We start from the raw sequence: 18,469 nt of genomic DNA, 5'->3' as shown, positions 1-18,469 counted from the left end.
TATATATATATATATATATATACATATATATATATAGAGAGAGAGAGAGAGAGAGAAATGTTTGGTTTTAAAAAGTAAAAAAAAAATGCTGGTTTAAATAATATTTTAAGCCACTGTGATGCATATCAATAGAGTGATCCCAAAAAACAGGCATATTTTCTTTTACATGAAATATAATCAGAATATTGGTCTCAAATCACAGAACAATTTTCTCAAAGCAACAAATCCGCCAAGTCTGAAGCCACAGGTGTCCATTATGCCACATGTCTCTGCTTTCTGTTGAAGTAAAGCAAAATAACGGTGGATATGGCTGCTCTAAAAAAAGATCTGAAACTGTCATTTGGCTTCATATAATACACTCATGAGATTTATGAGCTTTCATATGAATCCATATCTGTGTTTCTTTCAGTGCCAAGTCAAATGTTATCTCTGTTCCTCAGCAGAAAACATAAAAGCATGATCTCAGATCCAAGTGGCTCCTGATGATCAAATACTCATCTGCTGTGCAGGAAAAAAATGCATGACAATTGCATCTGTTAGCCTGAAGCTACCAATGGTAAAACATTTTTTAAAGCTTTCATTAAAGAGGAGGCGAGTTTAGAATTGCACAGCTGCGTAATCATTTGTTCCACCTTTTTTTTTTTAAAACATGGAGTGAAATCTAATTAGTTCAATGAGTTTTCATATTACATCTACTTCGAACCCTTATGGATATTTTAGTTCTGAAAAGGTTCACAAATGCAAATAGAAGGTTGACCAAAGGAATTACATTTGTTACACGTGTGTGAAGAGGCTGTGGCATGTTATTTTTACAAAAAAATAAAACTTCATGTATGAATCTACAATCTCATCTACTTGTAATCAAACAGTAATAATAAAATGGTGATTTATACCAACAAGGTCATGCAGCGGTATCATTTGTCCTATTCAACAGTTTCTGCCTTAATGTAACTCCCGATCTGGGATGTGAGTTTGTAAAGTCTATGTCACCTTGACTGCTCTGTCTTGCCTCCTATCCTCAAAGTTTCTCTTGGGTACAGCTGGTTTATCAAAGAAACTAAAATGTTATACTTCCAAATATCTTGGAGGTCATTACAGAACAGGAAGAAGGATAAATCACTAAAAGAGAACATTTCAGGGAATACAAAAGGAATTTACCAATTGGAATATTTGAACACATTTGTAACTTTAGGTTTTTCTTAACCGTTTGCTTATAGCGCCTTAAAAAGAACAGATTTCTCCAGATTTTTTTTTTCTTTTCCCACTTTAGCAATTATCCATAAGCATGTATTTTAATCAAAAAGATTCAAGTTAATTATTACCTTTACAATAGATAAGACTATACAAAAAAGCAAAATCCTTTTACTGACTGCAAAGCCATTTTTAAGACGTTTCGAAACTCCAGAAATTATTATTCACTAAAGACGAAAACATGTAGCAGTAGATGGCCTTCACAGAGTCGGCCAGCCTGCCTAAATTATAGTAGTTTAAGATTTTATTAGCAGCTGATCCAGGGTGTTACAATCAAGCTCATCCTAACACACTATTACAGCAAAAGAACCTCTATCTGACAATCAAATACCATGGTTGTAGTATAATAGACTGGACTGCTTTGCTACTTTAGAACTAGACGACCTCCCATAAGTGATTGTTTGGCTATCGGTTTATAACCTTATGCTCAAGAGAAGTTGGGTTCCTGCAGCAAAAAGAACATATTAGAAAAATCATCTTAGGAAAGGTTTATTAAATAAAGACGAACTTTAATCTGACAGGTTGCAATGTGGTCTTAAACAGGTCACTAAGAAAATGACCCTATCTTTTGCGGAAATAGAACTATTGAACAATGAGAAGCAGTTCAAAATGTTTGCACAAATTACCTGACAAGATTTTAATGACAGTTACTGCCACCAGGGGTCACAACTTTTAAAGGTTATAACTCCATACTTGTAATCCCATTTTCTGGGATTATATTTGTCCATTTATTATAATTTAATTATTTAGTCCAAAACTAGAGGAAAATGTAGGTTTAAATAAAAATGCACAATGAGCTTCAGAGACAGTATTTTAAAATTTGGAACCATGTAAATGATATATATTTCTCCACAAAAGCTGTATTAATATAAACTCTGGCTTTCCCTATTTGCATTTTAATTAGACTGTTATAATTCAACTGTTTTGTTGCTAAACCATCTTGGTATTTTGCTTTACCAATATTTATTTAGCATTGAAATTACATCATGACCTATTATAGCAGATGTGTTAATTTTGAAAGATATAATTTTATACTGGAAAAAAACAAGTATGTTCATCAAGTATTCTCAAAGTAGCCTCAGCTCATCAAAGGAACAATACTTGAAGTTGTCTATGAGTGAAATTGGAGACAATACATTTTCAGAGTAAAAAGAATAAAGGAGACCATGAATTTTAAGTGATGCAGCTAACAGAATTAATTAACACTTTGGTTTTTTAGCAGCACTTTCAGCAGCACTTTCAGATTTTGTGTGGCTTTTTGTGACTATTTTCATTCATACAATTAATCTCACATTCACTCACACCATTATAAAGTCACTGAGGAAATTACAGAACATTCTGTAAATATCATACCCATTCAGCTGGAATGACCATCACTCATAGGTGAGAAGCTCCATAAAACACACAACTTCTAAATCACCTGAATCACTGATCCTCACTGGGGACTGTACTCTCATCTTTATTGTCACTCTATAAACGCTTGAAATGCAGAGCAACCCTGAGCCCTAACATATTCAGATGCACTGATATGACTGTGCAGCTGAAAGGTTACATATGCACAGAAGTCTCAGTGATTTGATCTTCACTATCCCTTTTTGACCTTGGTCAGATACAGACTCATTTATAAAATGAACACTAAAAAAGGAGCTGAGATGACTCTGTGGGAGTTGAGGATAAAAACCTTATGCTTTGCATAGAAGATGAGGTAGAGATAATGGAAAAAAAAGATTTTTGCAATCACAGTCCATGTATTTTCTTAAAAAGTTTCAGCCAAAAGTAGTGCATAACTGCGAATGGAAGGGAAAACCACATGTTTTCCATAAACTTTTACAATAAATAAATCTCATAGAAGGTCAATAAAGCTCTAAGAATATTAAAGACAGAGAAAATTTCGACAAATGATTTTTATCTGTATGCAAAATTCTATTATTCTTGAACCCTAACACTATACATCCACTTCAGCACCATTAACCCACTATGAGACATGGCAGTGGCATCATCATGGTCTGGAGTTGCTCTTCTTCAACAGGAACAGCGATGATATTTAGAGTTGATGAAAAGATTGGACAATCCTGGTAAAAACCTCTTACAGGGAGTTCCAAAAAAACTAACAAAAACAAAACAATCCACTGGATTTTGTTTCCAAGATTGAAGGCATTTCACTTCCCATCCAGGAAGCTTTTTCAATTCAAAACGTCAGAAGTAGCGTTGAGTTCCACACTCTTGTTTTGGCTTAGAAATCATGCAAATTGAACCAGAATAACAGGTCTGGTTCAATTTTTGGACCCTTAAGGGTCCAAAAATTTTGGACCCTTAAGGGTCCAAAATTCCATCAATTCCATTGCTGAATTGTAGGCTTTTGAAAGCTGAAACCCTAGTCCACCCCTTCTGTTTACACTTCTTTTATTCTTTCTTAACATAAATGGCTTCCTTCACATTCCTTTTAAACCACCTGTGTTCTTTGACCTAAATGTGATAATTCTGGTCCGAAACAGAATGTCCTTTGTCCATAAGGTGTAGATGTACAGCCGAGTCTTGGCCAGATGAGGTAGCTCTTCTATGTTGGGCCATTCGTCTGTGGAGAGGTTGTTTGGTGTTTCAATTATAAAGATCAGAGCATTCCTCACTGCATTGAACTGCATACACCACTCCGTTCATATTTGGTCTGGGGGTTTTGTCTTTAGTTTGCACTAGTCTTTGTTTTAGTGTCTTATTTGGTTTGAAATGTACTGGGATTTTGTGTTTGGAGAAAATCCACTTGAGTTTTTCATAGACTCCAGCAACAGATGGGATGGAGATGTTTTCCCATTTAATTTTCTCATCGTTATGTTCTGCTGCATGTTTTTTGGATTTCCTTACTGATTTGACAAAGACCCAGTTTGCATATCCACAGGTTTGGAGAGCATCTTTGATGTGTTTCTGTTCTTTGTGCTTCCCATCTGTTTTTGTAGGGACATGCTTGGCCCGGTGTTGTAAGGTTCTGATACCTGAAAGTTTGTGTTCCAGTGGGTGGTGTGATTTAAAAAGAAGATATTGGTGTGTGAGTGGATTTCTATACACTTCAAGGTTGAGGTTTCCATTTCCTTTCATGCTCACCAAACAGTCCAGAAAAGGCAGCTTGTTGTCGTTGGCACCCTCTCTGGTGAACTTGACGTTGTAGTCCATCAAGTTAATGTGTCTTGTGAAAGCTTCCACTTCTTTCAGCTGGATTTTGACGAATGTTTCATCCACATATCTAAACCAGTGGCTTGATGGTGTTCCTCTGAAAGTGTCCAAAGCTCTCTTTTCCATTACTTGCATGTAATTATTCGATACAATTTGTGACACAGGAGATCCCATGGCACAACCATGTTTCTGTCTGTAAAAATTATCCCTGAACTTAAAATAAGTTGTGGAAAGACAAAGGTGCAGTAGGGTGCAGATCTTATCCAGAGTGAAATTAGTTTTGTTGTTTAGGTCACTGTCTTGTTGAAGATGTTTCCTGACTGTTTCCATCAAAGATACTAGGGTTTCTCCTGGCACCATCTTTAAATGTTTGATTTTGTTTGCATAGTCTTTGGAATTTTCTACGTGATGTGTTTTGTTTCCCACCAAGGGGGCTAAAATATTAGCTCTTTAGCAATGTTGTATATTACTGAGTTAATGCTGCTGACAGTGGCTCTAAGTGGTGTTCCTTCCTTGCTAATTTTTGGGAGTCCATATAAGCATGGAATGTTCTCTCCTGGATATAATCTAAACTAAGCTGAATGGTTACTTGTCTTTTTCTAGTTGTTTGAGGTAGTCAGTGATTTTCCTTTTGTAAGAATTGGTTGGATCTCTTTTCAAAGATACATGTTGTGTCACTCAGTAGAGTGAGAATTTTGTCCTGGTAGTCTGAAGTGTTGAGGACCACGGTACATCTTCCTTTGTCTGCTGGTAATATGGCGATGCTTTGGTTCTGGCTAAAGGATGTTATGGCTTTTCTTTCCTGTGGATTGAGACTGGAAGGAAGTGGTTTTGCACTGGACAGGGTAGCTGTTACTTCCATCCTGAGTTGCTCTGCCTCTGTTTCAGCCAGGTTGTTGTTCCTAATTGCAGATTCAGGCAGATTCAGTGGCCACCTGTTAGAGGGAGCAGAATACTTTGGACTGTGGCAGAGGTTCCCCTTAAAGCAATTCAATAAGTACACAGGGAACTANTTCCCCTTAAAGCAATTCAATAAGTACACAGGGAACTACAGCTGCAACTGAAAGGTTGAGATAGAAGCCAGTTTATGATAGAGTAGCCAAACCAAAATTTATATCAAAATCTGATAGACACTCTTTGGGAATGCTTCATACAAACTGTATAGATTTGAGTTATATTTTAAAAAGAAAGGCAAATAATTAATCTCATTAACTCATCTGCAGATGTGTAAAGCCTTTGGATAAATGGGTTCAGTGGTACACATGTGTAGCAAGTATCTACATGCAACACATTTCTTACTTTTTAATTGTAAAATAATATTGCCTTTTCCCATCCACTTACTTCCTTTTGACAAATCTTTTTCTTTCCAGATAAAGAAGTTATTTATGATGTTACAAAATGTAAAAAAAAATAAAATAAAATCAAAGGAGCTTAAAAACCTAATTGTCCAGCAAATCTATTAACTATTTATCTTATCAGTTTCTGGGTATTTATCAAGCTACAAGTTGACAGTTCCTCACCTGATGATCCAACATACTGTAGCTTCCATAGTCAAACTCAAGCTGCCTCTGTGTGCCGTGCCTTGCAAAGGGGTATCAAAGATGTGTGGTCATCTGTGTGGATATAGAAGATCATGTGCTTCAAGCAAAAGGAGGATACATTATGACATACAGGAAATCTGGACAGAGTCAATGAACAAAACACATTATTTAATTTAGGAACAAGCTTGCCCTGACATACTACACCATGGAGGTCCTCCAGAGACCAATGATGGTCCACCTGAGCAAACATACAAGCAGTAATCAGGACTCCCTGCAGTTCGCGTATTGCCATAGTGTTGGAATTGAAGATGCTATCATACACCTGCTCAGGAGTGGACTAGGAAAAAAATCAGGATGGGAATTTTTTCAAGCACTCATGTCATTACAACCCTATTACCACAAACCAATTAACCATTAAGACCATCTATGTTATCTAAGTTAGTTTTGTATGGATCATTAAAAGAAATTTAAATAATTCTAAAATCATTACCTAAAAACTTATCAGGACTACAATTCCTTTGAATTGAAATCTCACAAAAGGATCCTGCCTGACCACAACCTAGAATATAATTAACAGCAACTCTAACCAGAACTATAAACTCCCCTTGCGTTTGCGGTTAGAGGGGAAACAGCAGTCTTTCCTGTGCCAGTTTTGCTCATTGTACTTATTCTGCCCTTTTTTCAAATTATTATTTTAATAAAAAGGGAAAAAAAAAAAAAAAAACACACAGCCACACAGAATTTCCCATCAGTTTCAACCTGCTGACTCTTTCTATGCACTAGCAATGTTCATATAGTAACATAAATCCTCTTAATCTTGACAGAATTCTACCCGGGTAAAGAGTGGTTAAGTACAATAGTATAATGCAAGGTCTAAATAATTATGATGTTTTAGGGAGGTTATGAAGTGTAGCTATACAAATTCTGAATTTCTGAACTTTGTAGAATTAAATANATGATGTTTTAGGGAGGTTATGAAGTGTAGCTATACAAATTCTGAATTTCTGAACTTTGTAGAATTAAATAGAATAAAAGTATCTTATTTAACCACATTCAAAGTTCATGTTATCCTGTGTGGAAACCAAAAAAAATTGATTAAGTTGATTTTGTTGCCCTTCGTTTCCTCAAAGGGGATCTACCCACCTCATTAAGCTAGTTGTGCTGAATAGGCTCCACTTGAATTTTCACCATAGAGGTTATGTCTTATCTGCTCCACCACATTATTTTTACAGTAGTTTTCTGCCAGGTCTTTTATCCTTTTCCTCTCTACCCCTCCTTTTGTCTCAACTGTCTCTACTACTCAAAGCTATACAGGGCCTGCACTAAACCCGTCCTGTGCGTCCCAAACAGAAAGGAGGGTCTAACCACTAGGCCATCAAACCTGAAGATTATGATGCAGTTGTATATGCATAGAAGTATGATAATTTTTTTCAGATGTTTAGTGTCAGAAGCAAAACCAGTATGATGGGATTGCTGATGTTAGTGTGGAAGAAACAGGTGCTGTTATACAATGTGTGAACAAGCAACAATAAGTTCTAAATGTTACATTTAAAAAATGTTATATTTTTATATAATGTTATTTATCTGAGCATTAAAAGTGAATAGTAAAACCAGAAACACCCACAGGTGAAATGGAATATCATGAAATCTGAATGGAACCTGAATATTTAGCCCTTGACATATCTTAATTCATCTAAATGTGTTGTTCATATCAAATCTGCTAAAGATTAAAAAAATTTTATGTGATGCACATCCATGAGAGTCTAGTGAAACTGAAGGGATATTTTTAAGTTTTAAGTTATTTTAGTTAACTTTTGAAGGTTTGGATATAAAATGTTGATTCTGATTTTGTAGAAAATGATATGTTATGAAGAATAATGTTGGGAATTTAAACTAATGTTTGAGTAAATATGGATTGTGAAGCAACCCTAACTTGTACTGTGTCAGAAGTATTTTAGAAAAATCCACTGAATTGAAAGCCTTTGCAGAACAATTTGATGTTGTAGACTTAATCTGTAATTTTACAATTACATGGTTTTAAATAATAATAGGTAATTTTCTTAAGTGGTTCTGTCTGAAGCATGAAACTGCAGGGCTTAAAATTAGTCCAACTCCATCCCTGGGTGGTGTCTTTACTTTTTCCTAATCACTTCTGCTCAGCCAGGGAGAGGAAGACACCATAGTGACTTGCACTGAATGTTTATTACAAACAAAAAAAAACAAACACAAAAACAAGCCTGGCTTGAACAAAGCTATTGATCTGCATCTAATACAGTTCAGCCTGATTTTAATTGAAGAACACTCTGATGGAGGTCTCAAAAATCACATAGACCAAAGAAAAACAGACCACTGTTTGTGAGACTGAAGGGTCAACTGTCTAATCAGGTTGTCAGCACAGGATCACCAAAATAGATAGTACTCTCGCCATTAATTTTTACTATTAGACCACATAAAACAAAAAAATGGGAAATTAATGAAGATTTCAGAAAAAGCAGGAACACATAAACACTACCACCCTCACAGAAAAAGAATTGGAGTTGGTGAAGCGATGTAAACAATGTGATCTCTTCTCCCACCACCTGTTGGGGGTAGCAGGGTCAAAGGAAATGATTTAAAGAACCTTAAAGATGCATTACTCGGTTTTCTGAGTAATGCATCTTCTCCTAATTTCTGTAGCTTGTGCTCATAGTCACGCTCATAATTTACTTTGTCTTCCGATTGTGTCTTAGATAAGCTGGACGGCAGTCGCTTCTGAGCATCCACAAAATCCATCTTGAATATAATGCTTTGATTGTTTGCTAGGTTGGACCCATTTAACATGGACACGCTTGACATCAAATCAGCAAACAGCACAGAAACTACCAACCTGAAGTAGATTTAGGGTAAATCGTGTACATGCTTATAGATGCATCTGTGCTGATCTACTGAGGTGTCAATAGTACTATGCTTTAAACAAACCTCTCACAGAGCAGGTGCATTTATACGGAGAGATGATAACACACAGGTGGATTCTATTTATCATATCATTTATTTAGGTCAACATTTGATCAATACTTTTGCCAGGCACTGGTAATGTCAGCCAAACTCATTTCCACAGGAAAAGATCAAATCCATCAATAAACCAAAGATTAAGCCCCTGTCACACCTGGACGATTTAGCCCAGTGTATGCCTGAAGTGCGAAAAACCTGTCAAAAACCCTAGCATATGCTGGATAAGTTATGGGTATGTTTTATATAAGTCATGAGCATGCTGAAAAACACTGTCACATGCTGGCACACGTTGAAAAATTTCTCTGGTGCATCGCCACAACGATGCGCCTGAGGGGAGCAGCTTTACCTGATCCCTCGTAACGCCCATGAAATGATGCTTGTGCATCATTTCATTGGAATTTCCCTGCCTTGCGTTATGCGTAAGTTTGGCTGTCGTTTTACATAAGTTCGGGAGTCATTATGAATACGCTATGTATACGCCCAAACTTGAAGAAATACATTGAAAGTGTGGCGCATGCCTGCGTTTTAAGAGATTCTGGGACATCGGGCATACACTGTCTAAATCAGCAAGGTGTGACTGGGCGCTTACCAGCGACCTATCTGATTCACTAACCATTTAAAAGAACTATTTTCATTGATTTAAGATGAAACTATTCTCATACTTGTACTATACTGCACTTAGAATATTCACCACAGTTCATTGCAATTTCCCTTTTTCCTCTGAGAAGGGAGCATGTCTTTGGTATCACGGGATACCCAAGACTACGTAGGATACACTGGACACATACTTCCAACCGGTAAAAAGAAGGCTGCATTTTTAGGCTGCATGCGAAAGAGTCTTTGAATCTGAAGAGGCCAAGGTATCGCACTATGACGTGATTGGCCAACAAGTCTGGCCTTTGAAGGACACAGCCGCCAGATTCAAACAGAGCAGACGGACAACTCTTAATAACCTCTGTTGTACTAGATCAGTTCTTTCAGTCTGATGTTTCTGCAGCACTGCTACAGAAGATTTGTCCTGCCTGACTGCTATCAACATCAACAATAACTCATTAAAAAACCTTATAATGAAAAAAAAGTTTGATTTCCCTATGGGATTAATACAGTGTAGGGTTTTTGAACTAAAGTAAATTGTGAAATCCTTTGTTGGGTACCGTCATTCAGCCTACCCCAACACTCTTTTGGATTTTTGCTGTATCTCTCACTTTTGTAGTTCACACCTGGAATCCTCCCTTGCTATACAGTTGTCCTTAGCTTCTCTGCCCCTGTTCCAATCTGCCTGCCTATTCTTCTTTGAACAAATGACTCACCTGTTCAAGCCATGCTTGTATTTCTCTCAGAGCAACAAGCCAAGCAAAATCACTGTCAACAAAAGAACCTAAGCACTTTCCTTCAGACCTTTACTTTTTGCTTACCACAATTAACTCTCAGGGAAACGTAATACATATTTAAACTCATCTTCTCCTCTCTAGATCCCATAGAATCTCCATGGCCCATAACATCTTAAAGAAATTTTCAATCTTGTATTTTAGTTCATCAATATTTTTATTACATGTTATGTTCTTTATCCGGTTAGGAGTTCTGCAGGTTGGCTAGAATATAACTCATCCTGTACATGAGCACATTCTTTTCATCATCTATATACTGTACAAATTTTAAATCAATAATCAGTGTAATTTAGTAATTAATTCAGTGTGGGGTTTGAATAAAAAATAAAAATGTGTATTTTTGTGAGTGTTTAGAACAAATTCACTTTGCGTTGGAGTGCAGCAGCAGTCAGGTGTGCCTCTGAACAGGGAGGGGTTCCATATTTGAAAAACGGATGCTTGAGCCACAGCAGGGATTATTCGAAACTGATGGACACACAGCAGGGCCCTCACCGCTCAGACAGCCTTGTTATCCTACACTATACAGCCTTTACAGGTTGAGCCACTATTACTGGGATGAGGAGGTACGTCCCCCACTGTTTTTTTTTTTTTCTCCCTCCAATCCCATCTCTTTCTCCTTCTCATTCGTCTGTGCAGTAATCTTTTCTGTTTCTTGATACAGTCCTCCCCACAAACAAACACCTGTCTTCTGGTCCTGGTGGATGCTTTCTACAAGCACTTTCTGACCTTCTGAGTGCGGATGTCTCAGAGCAGCTGCTCCAGCTAAAGACTCTACTGACTTCTTCAGAGGAAAAGGTGTTGCTCATTTCCTACATGGCTGTGTTTAAGTTTTACTTCACTTTACTTGAGTTGACGTTTTTCAGATATTAAGTTATTTATCTTACATTTCAACCTTCCATTTCAAATCTCTAATTTTGTTCTGTTTCTCACTTTCTAATTCCTCCCTTTCTCTGGTGCTGTCAAGTTGAGTGGAAGTTTGTAGATGACCCAAATGCAGAGACAAAGGCTGAGGTGGTATATTGGAGATTTATTGAGGGCTGATGGCAACAGAAGCATAAATCCAGAAATAAAGAAACAACTAAAACACAGGACCCACAACAAAGGAAACACAGAGCTTCAGGGGGGAATTAAGAGAATCCAACAAAGAGTTACTGCAGAGGTGGAGTATATGCCAAACACGACAATGAAGGGAGTAATAAACTGACTGTGAGCGGGTTTGGACAGAAGTAACTAGAAGGGAGCTAAGGGGAGAGGAGAGTGCAGCTGTCATAAGGTTCAATTTGCATGTTTCTAAGCCAAAACAAGGCTTTGTTTTGGTCCGCTCTATAAAGCCTCATTTCAATTTTTGACATTTTAAATTGAAAGAGCTTCTTGGATGGGAAGCAAAAGAGTCTAGTATATTGTTGACTATGAACTGGATGACTGAGAATCTTCACAAGCAACAAACCAAAACATCAAAGTATAAAACGAAATGACCCAACCAAGGTGGGCGACAACGAAACTAGTGTCTTTAGGAGATGACAACAAAGAAGAGATCCAAAAAGGGCAGCCGGAAGGCCAGCGACAACAGTCCCTGGACGACAGTGACGAAGAACAGTAAGTGGAGAATGTTTGGGGGGCACTGTCTGTAGTGCAGGAACCTTGGGGGCCGGTGTCAATGCCAGCTTGTTAAGCAATGAGCTTTCCTGACTTGGGTCCTTTGGAGATATATACAGTTGGATAACTGTAAAATCAGCAGCTCGGTGAGACCAAAACAAATATACTAGCTACTAGCCACCTCCTGCACTGGTCTCAGTGCAGGAGGTTGGAAACCAAAGGACCCTAACTAAATTAATATCTCTATTGGATAATGTCTCCCACCCCATGCATGAAGCTGTTGCTGAACTGGAGAGCTTCTTCAGTGACAAACTGCTGCACCCTAAATGCATCAGGGAGCGTTATCACAGATCCTTCCTCCCAGCAGCTTTAAGACTCTATAACCATCACTGTTCCCAACAACCTTAATAAGTTGCTACATTCATGCTGATTTTGCACAGTTTCTATCTTAGTCAGTAAAATAACATGCTGCTGTCATTTTGCACATCTCTGATGTTGCTGCTATTTTCAAATATTCAGAACTGTAAAGATGTCCATCACTGTATATGGGTTATTTATTTTAGCTGAGTATTTATATTGTTAAAACACTTTAAAGTACAGTATTTCATTTATTTTTTTTACTTTTCACTATTGTTATTCCTATACGCTTTTCTAAGATCCACATTTGTATTTCCCATTGTTGTGGGACAACAATGGGATTTTCTATTCTATTCTATTCTATTCTATTCTATTCTATTCTATTCTATTCTATTCTATTCAAAATTACTTAAGAAAAATTGGTCCCTTACAAGAAAAAGAGAAATTTACAACTGCTTTAAACTTTAAATTTTCAGACATATATGCTTCTGTTATATGGGGACGCATTCCTTCAACATCTAAGATGTAGTCCTTTTTTTTAGCGGTATAAATTTATATTTTTTATGTCTGCTTAGAGGGCTCAGAGAAGAGGGCAAGGCAAAACTAGATTAAGAAATACCAAGCTGAGACCTGGCAGCTGTCTGCACTGACCGAGACTGCTGGGGAAGTTGTTTGTCTGCCAACTGCAGCAGGAAGGCATTCATCTCCTGTAGGCTGCGTTAAGCACGAATAAATGATCGGATCTATAGTGTGTAAGTCACTGTTGCAGCAACAGCTCTAAAAATAACCCGTACGTAGCCACGGGCTTGTTGCTTTAGTATTTCTTTAAAAAAAAAGGAACAGGTTCGAGTGCTGCTGCTCGGCCCCAGTAGATATGAAATCAAAGCCAAGGAATGTTTTGATTCTGACGGCCAGCTGGTGATGCCGGGAGACGGCAAGGTCGTCTGGGTTACGGCTTGAAACCGGCAGCAGTTAGTGGCGCTGCCTCAGCAGTTTGTTGTCAAGCGGGTCCATCTGGCGGGCAACATCAGGATTGCTCATTTAGAGACACTGTCGTGTTTGTATTCCCATTTTATTTATTATTTTTATGGTTGCAACGCTCACCTTCATCTGGCTACATTTCCCCCTTGAGCCACAGTGGCGAAGCTAGATGGGGGGCCATGGCACCCTTAGCCAATCATTGGCCACCCCCACCATTTTTTCCCATCTAATAGAGATGGTAGCAGCAGTAATACTCTCAAGTGGAATATTGAAAACATCTATATTGTTCATGTAGTAACAATTATCTGACAACAATAAGACTGTGTTTGATTATGCACATCAATATACTAACATTACAGATGATAAGTACAGAATTCATGCCCTTTTCAGAACTAGATTTTGTTTTCAATGGGGTGCAGAGAAAATAATGTGCCTCTGCAGGTCATCTAGGAGTCTTCAGTGAAATCATAAAAATAACTATTTTAATATAAAAAATATATATATATATATCAATTTAATGCAAAATGAGTATTGGTAGGTAAGTAATGGAAATGGAAAAGATGTCCGCCCCAGAACTCAAACCTGAAATAATTTTATCCACTATACCTTTTATCTACAAAGCACAGATGTCTAAATATAAATGCGTCTATTTGTTAGCAAAGGTTATAGGAAAGTATACTTTGTCTTTATTAAGAACATATGGATGTTTCGCTCATTAATTGTCCTGTTGGAACAGTGTAGATTGACACTGAGGTTCTGGCGCCTATCAACTTTCAGCCACCCCTCATTGTACATTGGTTATTGCCTGGCCACCCTTATAAAAATGTTCTGGCTACGCCTCTGTTGAGCCATCCCATGACACACTTCCCCACCTTGTTCAGTCCAGATGAGAGGAAATGTTTGCAGGAACGGTGCAAATAAGGCAGGTTGCTGCTAGAAAGAACCCCCCATCCTGTGCAATAGCCCGTTAGAAATTATTTAGCTTTTATTTTTCTACTCCCTCTCTTCCTTCAAGATCAATGTGTGCATATATATAAGTGTATCTTGCCATGTTTATGAGCGACACTGCCCACCCACGGAGCTCATCAGCTCTCACTAGTGTGCGTGGAACTCAAGCCCCCGGCCCGTTCGCTGAAGAATAGCCATCGTTAAATATTCATCCTCTGTTCCCGGTGGCACACTTCTCCTCCCTGCAGACCGACCCCTGCCGCTTTCAGCTCAAGCTAGAAGAGCATAAATGCATACAGCAGTGTGGGCAATTAGGATTAAGAAAATATAAGAAGGACTTTTCTTTCATTTTTTTTTCTTCTTCATTTTCTTTTTGACCTCTAGCCTAAGAGGATGGGGAAACGTGACTACGGAGCACCCGTGACGTGAAGTCTTAAAAGAGGTATGTGATGGAGAGCATGGATCTTAGAGCCTACAATAGGATATGCATGCACTTTCTAGAGTTGGTTCTCACAGTGTCTCTGCAGAGGCGTAGCCAGAACATTTTTATAAGGGTGGCCAGGCAATAACCAATGTACACTGAGGGATGGCCGAAAGTGGATAGGCACCAAAACCTCATCTACACTGTTCCAACAGGAAAATTATGAGCAAAACATCCATATTTTCTAAATAAAGACAAACTATACGTTCTCACAGCCTTAGCTAAAAAGTAGACGCATATATTTAAACATCCGTGCTGTCTAGATAAAAGGTATCTTGGATCAAATTCTTTCAGGTTTGAGTTTTGGGCAAACTTCTTTTCCATTGTCATTACTTAACTACTTTTATCAATAATCATTCTGCATAAATTTATATTTACAAGTACTAATATCTACATAAATTGATTATTTAATAAGTTTTTATTAAAACATTTATTTATCTATAATTTCACTGAAGACTACTAAGTGACTTGCAGAGACATTTTCTCTTTACCCCATGAAACACAAAATCTATTTCTGAAGAGCATGCATTCTGTCCTTATCATCTTTAATGTTAGTATATTGATGTACATAATTAACCAGTGTTTTTGTTGTAAAGTTATTGTTAATATATGAAAAATGTTTTGAATATTACACATGAGAGTATCACTGCTGCCACCATCTGTATTAGAGGGAAATTAATGGTAGGGTTGGCCAGTGATTAGCTTTGGGTGGCCATGGCCAGAGTAAAAAAAGCTTTTAGTTTGCACAGCAGCCAATTGTCACATAACATAGCATTTCTTAAGGTAAGGATGATTATTCTGGCTTATCTCAGGAATAAATACATTTCTGTAGACACTGCCATTATAAATACATTTCTGTAGACACTGCCATGGCCACCCCTGCCCCCCATCTAGCTCCGCCCCTGATCCTCTGCCCCACAAGGTGAATGTTTACAAAAGAAAAAGTATTGATCAAGGCCATCTTTTTTTTTTAGATATCCTCATAAGTGGTGCATTCACATCAATTTTACACCACATGCGAAACAGGATCAAAGTAAACTTTTTATATTTGAATTATTATGTCCAATTGTGCATGCTGTACTGAAAACTTGCTGCTGGTCGGGTTTAACTCATCCGAAACTGTGGTATACGTGTCATTTGCCTCAAGAAAGATTTAGTATACTTAGTTGCAAAATAAGGAAGTTTGAAATATCTCTTTGTAGTTCTATGGTGGGATTTTGTTTTTCTCTGCATGTGACCCATCCTTTAGGGAGCAGTAGGCTGCCACACTGAATAGTGTCTGGGGAGTTTCTGGGGTGAAGTATCTTCCAGTCCTCAAGGAACCCTCAGTGACAGCCTGAGTTTTTCAGCCTGCAATCTTACGGCCTTTCCAGACAGCAACTGCCCCACTTCCTCATGCAAATATGCATGTATTAATTGTAATTAAGAGGTAATAAACACAATAATCATTGCATAATGTGCTAAAGTTTTTATAGGTCTCAGTTAAAAATGAAGTGGGTGACAATAAATCTGAACAAGGGCTTATGGTTGCATATGCATTTCTTTAAAGCTCTTTGGAACTTGGATCTGTAATAACACCAAATTCAATCTAATAGTCTTTAGCTCCAAACTCTTAATAAATCACACTTCATATTTGAGTGCAAAGTTGACGCATAGTTAATGCCCCAGACTGTGCCAGGCCTTTAGCCCCAGAAAGCTTACAGTGGATGCTGCACAGTGGAAACCTACTGCTGCTTTAGGGATGGGCTAACAAACAGCATGTAAAAGTTGCTATGAAGAATAAAGATGTTTTTTATTATTATTATTATTATTATGCTTTTTAACTAAACTATGTTGGAAGATACAAATATCTCTCTCCTGTTCCTATAGTATCATCTGAGATACTGACACTATCTATGTCAATTTGTAAACATCATGACATTTTGCTACAAAAGAAGGTTTTGTAGCAAAATCTGAACTTAATCAGCTCAGATTAACTCCAAAATACGAGCGCTGCAGGTGTTGATCTGTTCCACTAGATAGCAGCAGATTGCTATGTGTGTGTGTGTGTGTGTGTGTGTGTTTGTGTGTGTGTGTGTGTGTGTGTGTGGGTGTGTGTGTGTGTGTGCGTGCGTGCGTCCATGTGTGTGGTGGTGGTAGTGTGTTGGGGGGCAAATTGTGTGTTAACTGACAGAGATGATCTCTTGCTTCCCCTCAGGACCTGAATGCTTTTGATGAGGCTCATCATGTGCACCTCTGTTGTAATTCTACTTTGTTCTCCCAGGCATGTATTCTGGTGTCTCTATGCTGTTTCCTCTTTACAAATTCTATCAAAAGATGGAGGACCACCTGCCAGCACCAATTGCTTTGGGAAGGTGGAAAACTGGCTGCCTACATTTAAAGTTTTTTTTTTCTTTTATTCTAACAGCCACATGAGCCGCAAGACAAACTGTGGGATAAGGAAAAAAAAGTATTGTGCATAGAAAGAATCAAGCTTTTTTTAAAGTGTCTTTGTGAAACCTTGTGCAAACATGCATTAACATGGACTACATGGTTTGCAATAATTAGATAGACAAGCATTCTGAAAGATCCAGATCTGGCAACCTTACACCTGTACCCTGTAGTTGGACAGATCTGGCAATCTGACCCCTTCTCTTGGGAAGAGGGATAATTTGGTTGATGGCACTAATAATCACAGCCCTGTTACTGATCCTTTACTTGCTGGACCTCTGTAAGTTTGTGAGAGTCAATCTTGAGTTACTGATACCTTAGAGGGAAGACGTCATATCTTTAACAACTCCCAGCTTTTCCCCATTTCCTGTCTTAACACATGTAGAAATAGGTTAGCAGTTGAGGCATACAGTAGCTCGTTTCTGTTTGATTTAAATGCAGAAAGTATATATATATATACATTAAAACCTGAGTTTAATGATTACTTGGTATTTGTAGATTTGACATCATGTTAATACTAATCAAGGTAATCTTCTGCCGTTCAGAGGATAAGCCAATCATGCTTATCTTCTGTCCGGACGTTTTGTATTATTTATGCCCCGCCCCCTCAGCCACTCAGATATCTCAAGTTTCAACTGCAGAGCCAGATGACAAATTAAGGCTCCTTCCATGACCGGGAACAAGGAACTGTCCAAACACACACACACACATAACCACACAGATGCTTGCACATAAGTGCACACAGACAAATGCAACTCATCTCCTGTCTCTCTTACTTGCACACATTTGATATCACATTCTGCACAGGATGCTGTTTTGAGTGAGGAAATGTGTTGCAGGTATTAGTGAAGGACATGTAAAGTCAGAGGAAGACACACCTTGCTATCTGAAATTATTATTTTCTGCGTTCTTCTTTCTGGATCAATAAAGAAGAGACTTGTGATCATATCAGGAGCCACCTTACTTGAAGACTTTAGAGCCTGACCACAACCAAGTCAGGTCTTCTTCAATTCTGATTGTCTTTCAACAAGGAGAAAGACAACAATTGGATGCTAAAATTGTCAACATTGTCACAGGAACTTGATATTGGCTACACATCTGATCACTGAGAAGGTAAAACCTATAATTTAAAATGTTGTATTCCATTTTTACATTTGGCAAAATTCACTTGGAACTTGGAACTAAAGCTGTAATGTCTTGTTTTTTTTTAAGTTTTAAGACTTAGACTTTGACTTAAACCACTATAATAAATCGCACCAGGGGCATTTCGTTTGAGCAGTATAGGAGGAAAAATAAATATATAAATAGATTAATAAATAAACATGTAATAACATTAAAAT

General features: G+C 37.8%; 1 protein-coding gene across 1 annotated transcript in view; it reads left to right on the top strand.

Moving 5' to 3' along the window:
• The first annotated feature begins 11,853 nt into the window (after positions 1-11,853).
• Positions 11,854-18,469, top strand: part of LOC107094092 (unconventional myosin-XV-like) — an 83,810-nt gene continuing 77,194 nt past the window's right edge. Inside the window, exon 1 of the mRNA XM_015389507.1 lies at positions 11,854-11,932. Within this exon, the coding sequence (XP_015244993.1) occupies positions 11,854-11,932 (79 nt within the window). The remainder of the gene's footprint in view (positions 11,933-18,469) is intronic.

This window comes from Cyprinodon variegatus, unplaced genomic scaffold (genome assembly GCF_000732505.1).
Source record: "Cyprinodon variegatus isolate N-32 unplaced genomic scaffold, C_variegatus-1.0 Scaffold463, whole genome shotgun sequence".
NCBI classification, from domain to species: domain Eukaryota; kingdom Metazoa; phylum Chordata; class Actinopteri; order Cyprinodontiformes; family Cyprinodontidae; genus Cyprinodon; species Cyprinodon variegatus.
The sequence above is the reverse complement of the archived record's forward strand: the minus strand, read 5'-3'. Positions and strand labels throughout refer to the sequence as shown.